Source organism: Anarhichas minor, unplaced genomic scaffold (genome assembly GCF_050575085.1).
Source record: "Anarhichas minor isolate MPS153535 unplaced genomic scaffold, ASM5057508v1 ptg000042l, whole genome shotgun sequence".
NCBI classification, from domain to species: Eukaryota; Metazoa; Chordata; class Actinopteri; order Perciformes; family Anarhichadidae; genus Anarhichas; species Anarhichas minor.
Window position 1 is genome coordinate 6,261,973 of NW_027466488.1, and position 16,562 is coordinate 6,278,534.

The following is a 16,562-nucleotide window of genomic DNA, read 5'->3' on the forward strand; positions in this document are numbered from 1 at the left end:
GGGCCACTTTAGCTGAAAATATGTGTGTGCATGTGATTAACTCCTGATGTCCGCCGATTTTTTGGCAATCTGCTTTTTCCTGCTCCAAACTCTCTAATTGTAACCACAAGGTTTCAGGTTCAGATTCTTCAACAGTCTAACACTCTCTCAACACCAACCACCTGCTACTGTTGAGCAAGGCACCATTTAACCAATAGAGGCTACAGTGTGTGAAAGCAGAGTCACTGTTGTCACTTTGAAAAGGCAGGTTGTACAAAGCACTCAGCCAATCCAAGAGAGGCCATTTTCACACTAATGTGGCTAAATCTGAAATGTTAAAAATGTTTAAATGGTATGTTCAACCACTAAAAACAGATATTTATTTATCTTCAAAGGATGTTGTGATGAAAAAGGGGTTTTACAAACATGCTGAGGTTGACAATCGTTTGTTACGAGTTACGAAATGACACGTTCTTTTGATTACATAACATTGTTGCGCCCTCAGCAACAGATTCACATGATTGGAGAAACTGCGTTCAGATGTAAAACATACCTGATGCTGGGTGACACCACGCATTAGCAAAATAAAAGCTTGAGGGAGACCACTTTAAGATTTCAGTGATAGAAAAGGAAGACGCTTGGCATCTGTTAGTTACTGTTTTCTTCACTAAATGGCAGCCAGTACATGTGATCGCTCACAGCTGTTTAAGACGAGGAGGTTTTCTTTCCTCCTCATTCATGACGTCACACGGCTCTACAGTTGGAGGAAATGTTTGAAATGGGAAAAGAGGGTCTGCTGCTAGGTGTTGGTTTCCCTGCTGGGTGGCACGTGGGTTTAAAAAAGTCAGAGTGAATTCCAGACCCACTCTCACAGCCTGAGAAAACAATCCTGTCTGCACCGACTGACCGTCACTCTCACCTCCTCTCCTGTCTGTCAGTCGGTGCAGGACAGCTGGCCGGCTGAGTGTGGATGCATATCTGTCTATGTGTAGGTATCTGGGTTTATGTGTGTGTGTGTCACTCTCTTTGTGTGTGTGATCCTCAGAGGTCAGAGGTCAAGCTGTGGTTCACAGAGAGCCACGGTGTTCCACTCCTAACAGGAAGGGAGGGCACTGTCCATATGCTGTCTTCACTCTCACACACACAAATTCCAGCTGGTACACACAAACACATAAACACGATGTACACACTCATACATTGACGTACACACACCCACGCACACACACACACACACACACACACACACACACACACGTAAACACTTGATTAAAAGAAATGAACAACTTTACTCCACTCAAATGTCAACACGTGGACAAACACACACAGCAGCACACATTATGTCGACGCTATGCAGGTTTAATCTAAAAACAATCTCTCCATTTTGATCTTCCAGCCCACATTAAGTGAATTTGTTTCCCTTTAAAGGTACCTTGTGGAGATTTTGACCACTAGTTGTGTTGTGGAGCAATGTTTTTGCGAGTGGGTCCACATCTTGGTTGCATTGTCCATTTGAGGTTATTCCACCGATAGACAGGTGGTGGCATTAACTCACACAGAAGAGAAGCGATGTGATAAATGATAGTCAAAAATAATTCAAATGGATGTAAACAATGTAGGAATTAAATATATTTTTTAAATCGATTGAAAGTTAGAACCTTAGTAAAATGAAATTATTGTGCCAAAATTACAACAACACAAAAATAAAAGCACAACTGAGTAATAAATATGATATACTAGTAATACTAACACCAGTGCAGTTATTGTGCAATAACAATATAATTAAGCTCTGGAAACAGTGGACCTTAAGTAATATTTTTATTTATTTTTTTGATAGACAGGTACTTTGTTTGAAGCTTACTGAGGCCGTAACGTCTGGTCACCTGTGTTCACTTCTTTTGAATGTCACTATATCACACAGTTTTTAACCCTTATTGGTTATTTGTCTGGATGACTATGAGCACATTATACATTCAGATCATTATTAACACGCTTTAAACTCACTGAGAGGTCTGACAGCAGAAACAAAAAAAATATTTAAATTAACAAAATCACGGCGATCTTTATAAAAACAACCTCAAAAGTGTGGACGCATGTGGTTTTCAAATGTAAACAGAGACCACATCAAGTCTCAGGACAGCAGCTGTAAAATGAAGACACTTCATCTACTGAGTCTCCCCTCAAATACAAACACTTTCACTTTTCCAACACACTCACTGACACTTGTTTGGCTCTCTCTCTTGCATATTAGACACTTCTATTCCCCTTGGATTACTTTATTTTCTCTGCCAGCAGGATGAAGACATACGCACGAGTGTGTGCAGCCAGCTGCATAGAGCTGTGTCCTCGTATTGTTTGACGACATCTTTTATAGGCTTTAGAAGGTATGACATGCACACAAGGAGGGCAGTTTAGGATTTATTGTACCTTTGTACACAAACGTTTTTGAAAAACAGCTGACAGTTGAGTTCACACACACACATTGTTACTTCATACACGATAGGAGAAGGTTCTGAGCAGAAAATCACAAGATGCAAAGAGGTTTATAAGTCAAAGTGCCAAATATCCAAGATGAAGGCAGGAGAGTAATCTGCATTGTGTGACACCTGAAAACATAATCCAAGGTTACGATCTCCTGTTACTCTGCAAGATATGGTGCATTGTCTTCCTTTTTGTCCTCATCGTATCAATTTAAAAGCAATCTACAAAGATCTCACATAAGCCGAATCAACAGTAAACAGTTTGAGTGAGAGGAAAAACAATAACCGTCCCACCACAACAGCTCCACTGACCCGGATACATGTGAAGGGTTGGCGTGAAGTGAGTAATCAATAAATTAAATCTGTGCTCAGTGGAGGAAGTACATGTTACATACTGTATGTCAACATAGTATAGTCCCCATACAATCTACTACTTTAAGGGATAAAAAACATATATTTATACTCAATGTCTTGGTGGTAGTTTATCATACAGCACTGAAGTATAAGAAAACACTCATCCTCACATCACATCAGCTTTTATTCTCTTTAATCTAATTCTGTTCTGAATCTGTTGATAGCGTTGTGAGTGCAGACTGATTTGTCTACAGTCTGATCACACGACAGTAAGTCCTCCTAATGCTTCTCACCTCATTGTCCTTACAACACTCACTGTGTGAGTGTTTTTGTCTTTTTGGCTCATTTCAGAGAAAACACACTCTATAAACTGAACACAACAAATGGTTTGACAAGTGATGTTTGATTCCTTAATCTACCTCGGAGGTCTTTTGGAGTTTTTATAAACAAACAAAAAGCTCCAAACAAGAAGAAGGTACATCCTGTAACATCATTATTCCCAGGAAAGACGGCTCGACCGGCACAAAGAAATAATGAGTTGTTCTCACACCTCCCCATCTGGACTGATCATTTCTCAAGTTAATCACAACAGTCAGGCGCGCACACACACACACACACACACACACACACACACTCCAGGAATGTTAAGACAAATGTTTAGTGTTTACACTGCACCTCTTGTTGTTGTTGTTTACTTTCAGTTGCAATTGTTGTTGTTTGGGGCTGTAAATCTAACATCCGCTATAACAATCACAGGAAAATGAATTCTCCAACAAAATAAAGACTTCAAGTTATTGATATTTCGTATTTAAAATATTATTCCATATCACAAGGACAATAGATACCAGCTTGCTGTTACATTGTGAGAATCAGAATCAGTTTTATTGTGAAGTAATTCCATGTATCCACAAGGAATTTGCTTTGGAGTAATGGTGCATAACATAAACATAGCAAATTAAACAAAGCAAGAGAAAATTAAGTCCAAAAATCAAGAAACATGTAGAATAGAAGAACATTACAATAAAATTACAAAAAAACCTATCAAATTATATTAACTATACGAGTACAGTAAGTACAGTAATACATATTGTATTCATACTTGCCCACGTGACTGTCTGGAGTTCAGAGGCTGTAACAGCATCTACACATATTATGTCCTTTAAACCATTTCGAGCAGCCGAACCTCAGATGACAATAAGTGAACTAAGTAGTCATAAGTCAACCTTTATCAACAAATATGTTTCTCACAAATCATTAGTTAGTCTGGAGATATGGCTGCAAGTAGATATTAAGGACACGTTTTGAAACTGTGGTGAACTGATGCATCATAAAAGAGAAATATGAACACCAGCGCCCCCAACGGTCTAATCCATGTAGCTGTGTCATATAACTAACTCAGTATGCTTAACAGAAAACAGTACCAATTAATAAAAACAATTACAAGATTTGATCATAAACCGTTTCTAAGAAATGAAATACTATAACCAACTGTCCTGATGGAAGCAAAGAAAAAACATTTTGAAACAGGTGTATTTATAACCGTTAACTGTTGTTCTGTTGACGACTTTGTGGATATTCTTGCTCCAGATGTGAAATTTAGGTTTATTAAAAAGCAATAATTATTATTTTAAGGAATGAGAATAAGCTATACTGTTGGCAAATAAGAACTCTTAACAAACCAAAGTCTGATAATATATACTAGATATCAGATTAGATAATTATGCAACATGAACCAATAGTGCTACTGATAATCTCAGTTAACAGTCTAGTGTGTGATGTAAACCAGTTCATTGTATTAGAATTCAAACGTATTAGACAATAGTAAAATCTTCAAGGAGAGGCTGGATAACATATATGGTCCACCAGTGTCTCCAACTTTGATCTTTTAATTGCAAAACCATGATTGTTAAATCCAATGATGTCATGCGCATTCAATTTAGATTAGGATTATATCGGTGAGTGAGGTTAACATGCAGAGAGCGCCCTCTGCTGGGTATCACTGCATCGCACATCAGGAGCTCTCCAGACAATGGACACAATATCATAAACACCTCAACAATCACATGCCATCCAGTGAAATACAATGAAACAAATAAGACTTGCTTTATTATTTACAATACATTTACAAAAGTAAACTAGAACTAATGTCAGCTGACGTTGCGGTTGTGTAGTTACTAATTCAATTATGATAGATGTTCATGAAGCACATTTGGAAATTATTGTCTTTGTCTTCTTTTCACAGGGGATGAACGTCGTATTCTTGACAAACAGCGGCTGAAACTAACTGTTCAACGAGATAAAAACTGTTTTTACGTTGGCTGAAGGTCTCACCAGAAGCCTTGAGGAAAAGTAATGAATGATGCTCTATAATATTTACATACGTTGTTGCATGAATTCATTGGTGATTAATCATCCGTGTACAAAATTAAACAGCCTTGTTGCAGACCTCCCCGACGGCATCCTGCAGCTTCTTAACGGACTCCATCACCAGCCGGAAACTTTCATGGAAGCTGCCGTTCCCTTCCTTCACCCAGGCCGCCTGCAGCTCTCTGACCCACGTCAGGATCCCGTCCAGCTGTTTCTGCACCTCCCTCTGCTCCTCCAGCTCAGCGAGCAGGGCCTGCCTGGCACACACTTCTGCTTCGTAGGCTCTCTGGAGGTCAGCCAGGGACGACTCCAGCCTCAGCACCTCCTTGATGGAGCAGGACCACAGTCACACCACAGACAGATACATCAGTTTCCTGTTTTCAGCAGCATACGCACAGATTATAAGAAGTAGAAACAAACCATATTTTATAACAAATGCACTGCAAGATTAAACATAAAATAATCTATACTGATCGAACCCTTAAAAAACTGGAGTAACAGACACAAATGGCTAATACATAAAAATGTGTCACATTGTTAAAGGACAATTTAATCTTATCAGTAAGGAACGTCTTTTGAGGCCAAAGACACAGGTATCAATATGAAGGTTAGCTTTCAGACGCATCTCTGAGTCTTCAGCACAAAAATACAAAGTCATCACGTGACTCCAGTGTCATTTCCTTCTGCAATTATTATTTTTTTAAATATTTACAGTAAAGTACATGATTTGTGAGTAACGTTAACGTTATAAAAGGCTAAATAAAACAGTGGCTTGTCAGATTTGAATGCCATCAAGTGCTCATTGAGTGATCTCCTAATAACTAATGACTCCTCCACACACCTGTATGTGCTGGGGGTAGGTCTTGTGGAGCTGGTCCTCGGGCAGGAGGACATTCGTCGGCACGGAGAAGCAGCGGGCGGCCAGCAGCGCTTCCATCCGCTCCGACAGCTGCTTGAACCGCTCCTCGAGGAACTGCTGCAGCTTCCGGCTGCACTCCCTGGCCCGGGACCGGAGGAGCTCCTCGGCCTCGGACGACTCGCCTTTGCTGAGCTGCCTCACACACACCTTCTCCACGACGGGTAAGATGTCGTACAGGCAGTCCTGGAAGGCGCTGTAGACCCGCAGCATGCATGTCTGTGGGGTGAAGCCGAAAAACTGTGTCTCGTACAATTTTAAAGTCGACGGAAGGATATTGTCCGCCTCTTCGTCGAGCTCTCCGCGGACATCCACCTCCATATTTTAATTTGTTTCCCGCGCGCTGTTGAATCGCTGACGTTTCTTCTTCTTCTTCTTGTAACGTTTTATTGGCGGTTGTCAAAACAACGAGGTGGTGCTCTATCGCCATCTAGTGGTATGAAAGGTACAGCGCACTACAGCACTGCCATCGAATCCAAAGCTAGATGCGAATATAATAAGATATAATAAGTTATGATAATATATAATACGATATGATAAGATATAATAAGATATCATAACATATGATAACATATAATAAGATATATTAAGATATAATAAGATATAATAAGATGTAATAAGATATGATAAGATATAATAAGATATGGTGATAAAATAAAGGCCAGTCAGTTACTTCGATAGATAGATAGATAGATAGATAGATATAAACAAACTTTATTCATCCCCAGGGGGAAATTAGCAGCATATATTGTGCATTTCCATACGTAAAATATTACGTATGGAAATGCACAATATATACAGTACAATAAAATAACAGAGCAGATATTGAATTTGAAGAAATAGAATAATAAAAAATAAGATGAAATATAATAAAAAAATAAAAATGCAAAAAATTCACAGTATATACAATGAATTAGAATGATATTAAATGAACAACTAGGTAAACTAAACAGTAGTGCAAGGATCACCAACAACAAGCAACAACCGTGTAGCGTTGTTGTAGTCATTTGAAGGATGATGATCTGGCCAGAGGTGATTTATTATACAGTGTTATAGCAGATAGCAGATACTTGCTGTTAGCCTTATGCATAAATCTGCATTTTTATTTCTCATATAAAATTTAATCTCATATATTTATAAATTACATAAATGAAATATAAATTAAGAACACGAAACTACCAAACCTCAGATTAGTTAAAATAGCTTACTGACACAAGATAGTAATGTTTTAGAAATTTAGAATTGTTAAGAAACAGATTTGTGGATATGGTATTTATCATTGTTACCATTTAATTCATCCGTTTCATTTTCATTTTATCACTAACAAGTACATTTCTCAAACCTATATCAGGATTTTACTTCATCTGTGATGTTTTGGCACTTGCTGCCTGTTTTTGAAAGGTTGGGAAAACAACCAAAAGCGGATGCAAAACAAACCCAATGAGATGCAAAATGACTACAAACACTGTGCAATACTTATTCTGTCTGTATATAGAATATTACAACACAACAATGATTCTGTCTGTCTATATAATATTTTAGTTATTGTGGACTTTTTACTTTTTTAATATTCTTTACTGTTTTATTACTTATTTGCTTATTTATAATACTTTTTGATACATCGTTTTTTACTGTGTCTCTTGTTTGCACTATCCACTATGCTGCTGTAATCCTGTAAATTACCCCACTGCGGGACTAATAAAGGATTATTTTATTTGATCTTATCTTAAAGGGACGTAAAATTACTAAAAATAGACTCTGAGTTAGGGTGTCTTATTCCAATGAAATCAGGATTTCTAGGACCAAGTTGTTGTTGGTTTTGGAGGATTTCCTGTATTTTTGTGCCTGTATGTTGCTAAAATGTTTGTTCATTGCTTTTTTCAAAATCTAATGCAAAAATAACTTACGTCATGACGTATTACGTACGTCGGGGGGCACGCCCCCTGGTTCGAACGAAAGGGACATGCGCGTGCGCTTCCTTCCTCCACAGCTCCTGCTTCTCTTGGTTCTGCCTGTGTTGATAGCGGCGTTTGCTTTCACACGTGCAATCTCTTCTATGTGAAGCTCTCGCTGTGGGACCCGATTATAAACGCACCCTGCTCTATCAGAATAGGTAAAGTAAACATCGGAGTTATGTTTGATTTTTCTACAGCTGCGCAGCCGCTTGCGTGTGGGGGGCTGGAAGTTTAGCTGTGTTAGCATGGTGCTATTAGCTAGCTAATGCGTCTACTTTTTGTTGTGGTGTTGCTAACGTTAGCAAGCGAGCTAGTTGAAGTATAACAAATGCACTAGTTCGGTTATAGGTGTGTCTACTACTAGCTGTGAAGCTAACACGTGATGTTTCCTCCGTGTGGTCTTGTTTCCAGGTGTAAAGCCATAGTAACCGACCACCATGGGGGCTTATCTGTCGCAACCTAACACGACCAAGACCTCTTCCGATGGCGGCAACGGCAACATGAGCTACGGCTTCTCTGCCATGCAGGGCTGGCGCGTCTCCATGGAGGTGAGGCGGAAAATGAATGACCGGATCAAAAGACAACCATGTTAGCGCTTCTTGAACGCAACGAAAAGAGATTTAGATTTTGAGTTGTAAATGGCGGGATAAAGGGTTTGAGGCCTGTTTCTGTATGTATGTCTCAGCGTAAGGCTGGCTGAGATATTTCCACAGCACACAGAGTCGCACCTCTTAGCATCAGCTGCAGTGATGGATTAAATCCACGATTTACCCACAGGGTGTTTTGGTATGCTGAGTTGCATTGTAATAACACTAGAGCATGTGATTGACGCCTGCGGTTTGACTCTTTGCTGCTCTCATAAGAAAGTACAACCAGTGTCATTGCCTCATTCTGTTAAGTCACTTCTGATGAGAGAACCAGTTAATTAGGAATAATACACCAGCTCCCAATAGGACAACAACCGTACAATTGCTAATCAAACATATGCGTGTGAGTAATTCAGCTAACAGACATTTGTGGATGTGTGTAATGATGAAACACAAGGCTCATCAACAGGTAACAGAAATGTTGTTAATTGATGAAAGTGAGTTGCTATAGGTATTTAAATTATATGAAAATGAATGAAGATAATATATAAAGGTCTCCCATTAATGTACAGGTTGCTTTTACAGAAGAGAGAATTCTGAAACCGTAAGTGTTGTCTAAATTGTCATGTGCATTGTTTTGTGTGTGTTGTGCTGCAGGATGCTCACAATTGTATCACAGAGTTTGATGAGGAGACGGCCATGTTTTCGGTGTATGATGGACACGGAGGTAATGCACACACTGTGTTCCATTCATATTATTTTGCAGGATAAATTGTGGCGTGTAGAGCATTTATACACTAATATTAGTTTGCGACTTAGCTAAGTCTGGAGCTAATGCGGATAAGACACACTGTGCATAAATACTTTTCAAAAAAACTGTTTCTCCCAAAACTCATGTTCAGCATCACAAACAGCAGTCAGAGACCCAATACCCCTTTTGATTTTTTTTAATCGCAACACCCATTTTTGTGACGTGTTTCTGAGGATTTTACCATTTTCATTGTTTGTTTTACACACCTGAGAACTTCGTATTCACGAACCTATCCTGAGAATTTATACAACCTGCTGTACCATTTAGGTGAGGAGGTGGCTCTGTACTGCTCAAAGTACCTTCCTGACATCATCAAGGAGCAGAAGACATATAAAGATGGCAAACTTCAAAAGGTGAGATGGCACGGCCCGTCTTAAACAAGTTCGACAGATCAGACGTCTTCACAACCAGAGGCCTGTTGCTTTGAAACACGATTCCCATCAACCGATATTACACTGACGCTTAACCTTTACTGACACACTTTCGTTTCTGCGTGATGTTTCCAGGCTCTGGAGGATGCCTTCTTGGCCATCGACAGCAGAACGACCACGGAGGAGGTCATTAAGGAGCTCGTCCAGATCGCTGGGCGTCCCACTGAGCCACCGCCTGCTGTAAAGGTGGCAGAGGAGGACGATTGTGAGTACACTCCTAACAATGAGGTGTATGTGGTAATGTTTGATGTGGATGTGTTGTAAGGAACGTATAACAAAGCGCATTCATGTTGAATAGTACAAAGGATTGAGAGTATTGACATGCAGTAAAACGCAATAAACTAAAAGTAATTATGAATACAAAACATCCTGGAGTGCATGCACGTATGCTGCAGGTAGTTTAAAAATAGGGATGTTAAATCCTAATTGTAATGACCTCATCTAAATGTCTCCATACTTCTGCCCTCCTTCCAGTGGACACAGAGGAGGCCGCTCTACTCCACGAGGAAGCCACAATGACCATAGAGGAGCTGCTGGTGCGCTACGGCCAGAACCTCAATGCTGTCAAGCATGCAGCTGCCATCAGGTAGCCAAGCACATTTTGATTTCTAGTAGTTCTTGCTAGTTTGAGCCTTAAAGAACCTGTGAAACCTCCAGAGGCGACAAGTCAACTTATACACGAATCAGATTTGCCTCTTTGACCGCGAATCATCCATCACATTAAGGAAGTAGTGGTAGTATTACATGGCTACATTGTTGTTTTTGTCTTTGGACACATTTGTATGTAGAGTGTATATTTGAAATAAAAAATTATTTTAAAAAACTGAAAGGCAGAATCCTCTTTCTTTGCTTTAGTAACTCGGTGAGTCCAGGTTTCTTTGTTTGTTGTGTAAACAGCAGTTCAAGTTTAAGACTCATGTGGTTGGCTTCTATTTTTGTTTTGTTCGTAGTGCGGCCGCTAAGAAGGCGTCCTGCGCGCAGCCCGAGGCCTCAGGAGACAAAGAGGAAGGTGAGAAAGGACAGAAGGAGGTGATAAATGGAGAGGTGGAGGAGAGCAATGGGAAGGCGAAGAAAGTTGAAGGAGCGGCATGCGGGTCGAAGCTGCGAGCCTGTCGGAGAACAGGAGGTGAAGGCAGCGGTCCAGGTACGGAGTCTTTAACATTGTTGTCCTCAAAAAGATAACATGAAAAAAAAACGTCTCGTTATTGTTCTAGTTTAAAACTAATTGGAGAATTTTAATTTGTATCCTTTTATGTGAAAAGGGGAAAAGATTTGCCTGCTCAAATAATGCAATTTTATCTTGGGAATTTACTGTTGTGTTAAAAGAAATAAATGTTGAAGTGATTAGAAAAGGCTTCATGAGCACCACATCGTTATCTGAGCACCCAACGTCCTCTCTGCAGCCGCTGACTCTGGAGGTTCAGGAAGCTCCAATGGAGAAGAAAAGGCTGGTAAGGCCGAGGGAGACGCAGGTCCCTCCTGCTCCTCTTTGTCCACTAAGGATGCCGGAGAGTCCAAGTCCAGGTTTTTTGACGACAGCGAGGAGTCTGAGGAGGGAGAAGAGGGGGAGGGCAGTGATGAAGAGGTGAGAGCAGGAAACCAGAATAAACTGTCCTACTCGGCTGTGAAAGCTCTCTCACTCTGATGGCTTGAAATAACTGAAATTGTAATTCTCCCCTTTTTCTGTTTTTTCTTTAATTAGGCTGGCAGTGAAGAGGAAGAGGGTGACAGCAGTGAGATGGAGGAAGAGGAGGATTCAGATGAGGGAGACTCTGAAGATGAAGAGGAGGAGGAAATGTGTCTACCTGGAATGGATGGCAAGGAGGAGGTGTGTACAACGGAGATTTAAACAAATCAACAGTCCAGCTGATACAAATAGAAACATTGTGCCTAATGCCGGGGATATAGGCTCACTTGACTTCTTGATAATCTTTTTAGATGTGTTGAAAGATGAATTTCAGTGAAATGGTCAAGTTAGGAGTGGGAACAGCAATTTAGTGTTTATGGAGTTAATATACAGATAAATTACATTTTATATCATCAAAACTGTCAATTTGTTCTCATAGTTTTGGCTCTCTGAGTACCTCCCTCATACAAGAAGTTGACATTGATCACCAAAATATCAGGACATCTTTCCACTGGTAGCTTGTACCGCAGTCTTGACATAAATTGTTGACCAAGTCTTATAACGCGACATGTTGTCATATGCAAATGTTAATTGGTGGAATTAGTCATATTGAAACCATTGTACGCGACCCTTTCCACATGATACAAAAAAAATTAGCCAAGATTTTTGCTTGTCATTTTAGAGGGCTGACAAAGTGAGCAGTAATTGGTTTTTTAGCCATTTAAAGAGCTCAGTTGGAATTTCCAGCTGTGAAGCAAATGAGCCGGCTGCAGTGTGTTGGATAGCCTCACTGCAGCAGAAGCAGAGTTTAGTGATTTGTGAGGACTTTGTGGAAATGAAAGAAGCTTTGATGGCTGCCTGAAAGTCTTTTCCCTGCAGAGAAATGTCTGAAAGCTTTTAAGTAGTTCATGGGGTGAAATAACATACAAAGATTGTCCAGGTTCTTTTTTGTGGAAAGATGAGATAGTGTTTTAATTAGTGCTGGGCAAGTTAACGCGCTAACGCATTAATTCATTAACGCCGACCATTATTTTAGCGCGCGTTAACGCATTTTTTAAAATGTATTATTGTAACAGACTTTTCTCATGTTTATCGTTTTGTATTGGAGATGATATGTCCCTTCAGGGTTGCCGTAGAGAAAAGGTGACTTCTGGTCGGGGGGGGGGGGGGGCGCAGAAATAAAACCCTGGAGACTACTGGACATCGCTGCGGTAAAGTCAGCAGACACTTGCATGTTAGTGCACCTATATGCTGAAATTCACGGTAAACTTGTTTAAACGGCACAGATCGGGAGCGAGGGAAGGACTTTGAAAGTTAGCGGAAACATTAACGTGAGACAACATCCGGTTTCTTCAGACGAACATCCGGTTTTCAGTAAGATGCCAACAAAGTATGAATTATATTCACATTAAGTATAAAACATCTCGTGAACCAAATGTTATTGCACTTTTGTTCATATAGCAGTACTTTTAAAATAAAAGTGCGCAATACACTACTTTTGAATTCATTATTGAACTTTGCCACAACAATGCGATTAATCGCAAAAAATTCATGCGATTTAAATATTTGAATCGTTGCCCAGCACTAGTTTTAATGTTGGCGTAAAAACCTCCTGGAGGTTTTAATAGTGCATCACATCTCACATGTTCATGTATTCACAGCCCGGCTCAGACAGCGGCACCACAGCTGTCGTGGCTCTGATCCGAGGAAAACAGCTGATCGTGGCCAACGCTGGAGACTCTCGCTGCGTGGTGTCCGAGCGCGGTAGGTCCAACTGATTTGGTGCCTATTTACCTTAATAGACGTGATGCATTGTAAATAAACGTTTAAAATGTCTGTTAATTAAACTATTGTCTGTGTTTTGGCTTTAAACTGCATAGTGGCAGATCTTTTTAATACGAGGCTTTTCAGTAATGTATTAAATGTAAGAGCTGTGTTGCCGTAGGCAAAGCTGTCGACATGTCGTACGACCACAAGCCAGAGGACGAGGTGGAACTCGCTCGCATCAAAAATGCTGGAGGGAAAGTGACCATGGACGGACGGGTCAATGGGGGACTTAACCTCTCCAGAGCTATTGGTATGGCTGACTTTCTATGAGACTTTTAGATCAGTCTTGTAAGCGATCATATTTATTGCAGCAAAATTAAACCAAACAGCCGATCTTGTTCAATAATATATACATTTTTGGGGGGGGGGGAATGCAGAATGAGTTCCTAACTTGGTCTCTGGCTCTCAGGCGACCACTTCTACAAGAGGAACAGGGCTCTGCCTCCAGAGGAGCAGATGATCTCTGCGATGCCCGATGTCAAAGTTCTGACGCTTAACGGGGACCACGATTTCATGGTCATTGCCTGCGACGGCATCTGGTGAGTTTTAGCGGTCATGGGCAGTTTATCCCTGTAGTTGATTATTCGTTAAGATTCATAATAAACCGTAGTCTTAAATATGACAGATTTCCACAGGCCAGTCACCATGTTAACACACGTGAGGTTGTTTTTTTTTCCGCCTTTTGATCCGTCATGTAGTTGTTGGTCAGCCCTGTTACCATATGTGTTGTGTGCAGGAATGTGTTGAGCAGTCAGGAGGTGGTGGACTTCATCAGCAAGAGGATCAAACCAGACAAGAGCGGCAAAGTCAGAGCCCTCTCATCCATCGTGGAAGAGGTGAGAGAGAGCTCCTGATACGTACTTGATGCTTGCATACATAATACCGATCCCAAACCAGCCCCTTTTTAAGTATTTTATTAGTCATTAAGCTTTTATTTGTTGTTCGTCATTATGCTATCTAGCTTGTAGCCTTAGTTGACTCCCAAACATTGACTAACGTACATCACGTTTCTCATGATTAAATATGTTTGTGCCTCTTTAATTTCAAACCCCATGTGTCGTCCTGACAGCTGTTGGACCACTGTTTGGCCCCCGACACATCTGGAGACGGGACAGGATGTGACAACATGACCTGCATCATCATCACCCTCCGGCCACACCCATCCCCTGCTCAGCCAGACGACACGAAGAAGAGGAAGAACCAGGAGGAGGCAGAAGGAGCCGAGGCGGGGGAGAGCGGAAACAAAGGCAAAAAGGCTAAAAGCGACTAAAGGCAAAGAGAAACTGTCCCTGAGGGAGCAGCTGGTCCTAGGCTACCCAGATACACCAGAGACACGTTCTGTTTAATCCTTACCTCACAAATATGAATTCACCCTAAAACAGATATTACGATTGCTATACGTAAGATCGGCTGAACTAAGATCGTCGGTATAGTTTTTTTGTCCTCTTGTTTCAAGCCGATTCTCTTTAACACCCCCTCCAGTTTCTTTGTTTTCGCTCTCGCTGGAAAGAAGCTGGACATGCATTTAGTTCTTTAAAAAAAATTTACATAATGACTCGCAGGCATGTTGAATAGCACATCATTTTCCAAGTATTTGTAACTAGAAGGAAGATGCAGAATGAACCAGTCTACCAGACATTCACTGCACTCTGTTGTTAAGATCTTTTTCCACACAACATGGCGGTTTCACCATTTAGTTTTAGTGGAAGTTTGAGCATAGCTCTCGTAGTGACCCGCGTCTGATTGCCGTTCACATTCGACAGTGTGACGCATGCATTTTCATTGCAGTTTTGCAACATGTAACCGCACAAAGTCCTCTGTGTGTTGTGTTCAAATTACAAGGCATTCATTGTATCTCAAAGTGCCATAAAAGACACAAATTCCTTTTTTTTATAGCCACCCCATCACGTCCTCAAATTTACTGAACCCAGAGAAGGGACCCGAAATGGCTGAAGATAGATTTGCAATGTATAAAGGTAACGGTAGAAAAAGTGATTGAATGAGAGGATATTATTGTATTTTGTAGCCCAAATTGAAGATTAAAATTGCAGCAAGAGTGCCCTTGTTAGTCCAGCGTGGCATTGAATGTGTTGTTTCGGTGAGCGAGAGGGACAGAAGGATTAACGGTATTAGTCCAGTTGCTCTTGTTTCCATTTTATATGTTTCCCCCTTATTAGCACCCATTCACAAGTGAGGATCATTTTTTCAGTCTTGCTGGTTACACAACAATACATCACCATCATCAGCCTTCTCTCCCCCCCCATTCCTGCTTTCTGTCTAACAAAATCTGTAAATTTCCATCGACACGATGCCAGGGTTTTGTGAGCTTGTGTACTTTTCATCTGTAGGATCTGAGAGCAGGGAAACAGGCAGTGACATAAAAGGCTGTTTGCCTTTCATGTCTCTGTGTGTCCGTCCAGAGCACGGTGGTGATTGAAGCCCTGGACCGGCCCTCCACACAAAGCTCGTCTCCAGGACTTTCTCTACTCTCCCCGTTTGTCCTGTTTCTATTGTAACACCTTTTTAAGATCTTCTTTAGAACATGTGTTTTAAGTAAAACGTATTTCCACTCAAATGTTTTTTTTTTTTTTTTTGATGAATCAGTTATTGGCAGTTCATTTTTGTGAGCACACCCTGAAAACGCCCTGACGCTGAACTGTAGAAGATGCACAAGGTTACTCTTTGAGTGGAAATACAATTTGAACTTCAGAGCACTAAGACAGTGTTGCTGTTGAGAGTAATTGTCTTTATTTGCAGAAGCCTCATTAAAACCATTGTGTGACTGTACGTTTGTTTCAAGTGTACTATCTTGTCACCATGCCCTTTTTTTTCTGTACATAATTTTTTTCAATACTTGTAATTGAAGAAAAAGAAAATGCCTTTTCTTCGTAATTGTGAGTCAATGTGACATTTTTGGTGCATACTCTTTTGACACCAGTATGTAAGTACATACAAATACATTTTTTTAAATAATGAGAACCGTATTCCTGTGTTTATTTAAAACAACCAGTGCCGCATTAGCTTTTTAATGATTTTTTATTTTTTTTTAATTGGGAGATTCTGCTCATAGATCTGATATTGAATCAAACAATATTTTTATCGGCCATTTTTCAATGCCAATCAAACTAAAGTTGAGTAAATCAGAACACAGCATCCTGTTTGAACAAAGGACTTGATGTCATCAATGTTTTTGATGGTTATTGAGAATCCGACAGTACATGACTAAATGGT

General features: G+C 40.4%; 2 protein-coding genes across 2 annotated transcripts; one reads left to right on the forward strand and one right to left on the reverse strand.

Moving 5' to 3' along the window:
- Positions 1–4,898: 4,898 nt before the first annotated feature.
- Positions 4,899–6,415, reverse strand: mis12 (MIS12 kinetochore complex component). The gene is made up of 2 exons (XM_076110242.1): positions 6,019–6,415; positions 4,899–5,502 (listed from the first exon to the last, which is right to left on the reverse strand). The coding sequence occupies exons 1-2, from the start codon at positions 6,412–6,414 to the stop codon at positions 5,236–5,238; spliced, it is 663 nt and encodes a 220-aa protein (XP_075966357.1). The 5' UTR covers position 6,415; the 3' UTR covers positions 4,899–5,235.
- Positions 6,416–8,057: 1,642 nt separating this feature from the next.
- On the forward strand, positions 8,058–16,310 carry ppm1g (protein phosphatase, Mg2+/Mn2+ dependent, 1G). The gene is made up of 14 exons (XM_076109999.1): positions 8,058–8,206; positions 8,460–8,596; positions 9,293–9,362; positions 9,714–9,799; positions 9,953–10,082; positions 10,352–10,463; positions 10,828–11,021; positions 11,281–11,462; positions 11,580–11,705; positions 13,166–13,268; positions 13,450–13,581; positions 13,741–13,870; positions 14,068–14,167; positions 14,401–16,310. The coding sequence occupies exons 2-14, from the start codon at positions 8,486–8,488 to the stop codon at positions 14,599–14,601; spliced, it is 1,677 nt and encodes a 558-aa protein (XP_075966114.1). The 5' UTR covers positions 8,058–8,206; positions 8,460–8,485; the 3' UTR covers positions 14,602–16,310.
- Positions 16,311–16,562: the final 252 nt, after the last annotated feature.

Coding starts and splice junctions, on each gene's coding strand:
- mis12 (XM_076110242.1), bottom strand. CDS start 6,414: ATGGAGGTGGATGTCCGCGGAGAGCTCGACGAAGAGGCGGACAATATC. Junction 5,503..6,018: donor CCTACCCCCAGCACATACAG/GTGTGTGGAGGA, acceptor TGCTCCATCAAG/GAGGTGCTGAGGCTGGAGTC.
- ppm1g (XM_076109999.1), top strand. CDS start 8,486: ATGGGGGCTTATCTGTCGCAACCTAACACGACCAAGACCTCTTCCGAT. Junction 10,083..10,351: donor GGTGGCAGAGGAGGACGATT/GTGAGTACACTC, acceptor CCCTCCTTCCAG/TGGACACAGAGGAGGCCGCT. Junction 11,706..13,165: donor GAATGGATGGCAAGGAGGAG/GTGTGTACAACG, acceptor ATGTATTCACAG/CCCGGCTCAGACAGCGGCAC.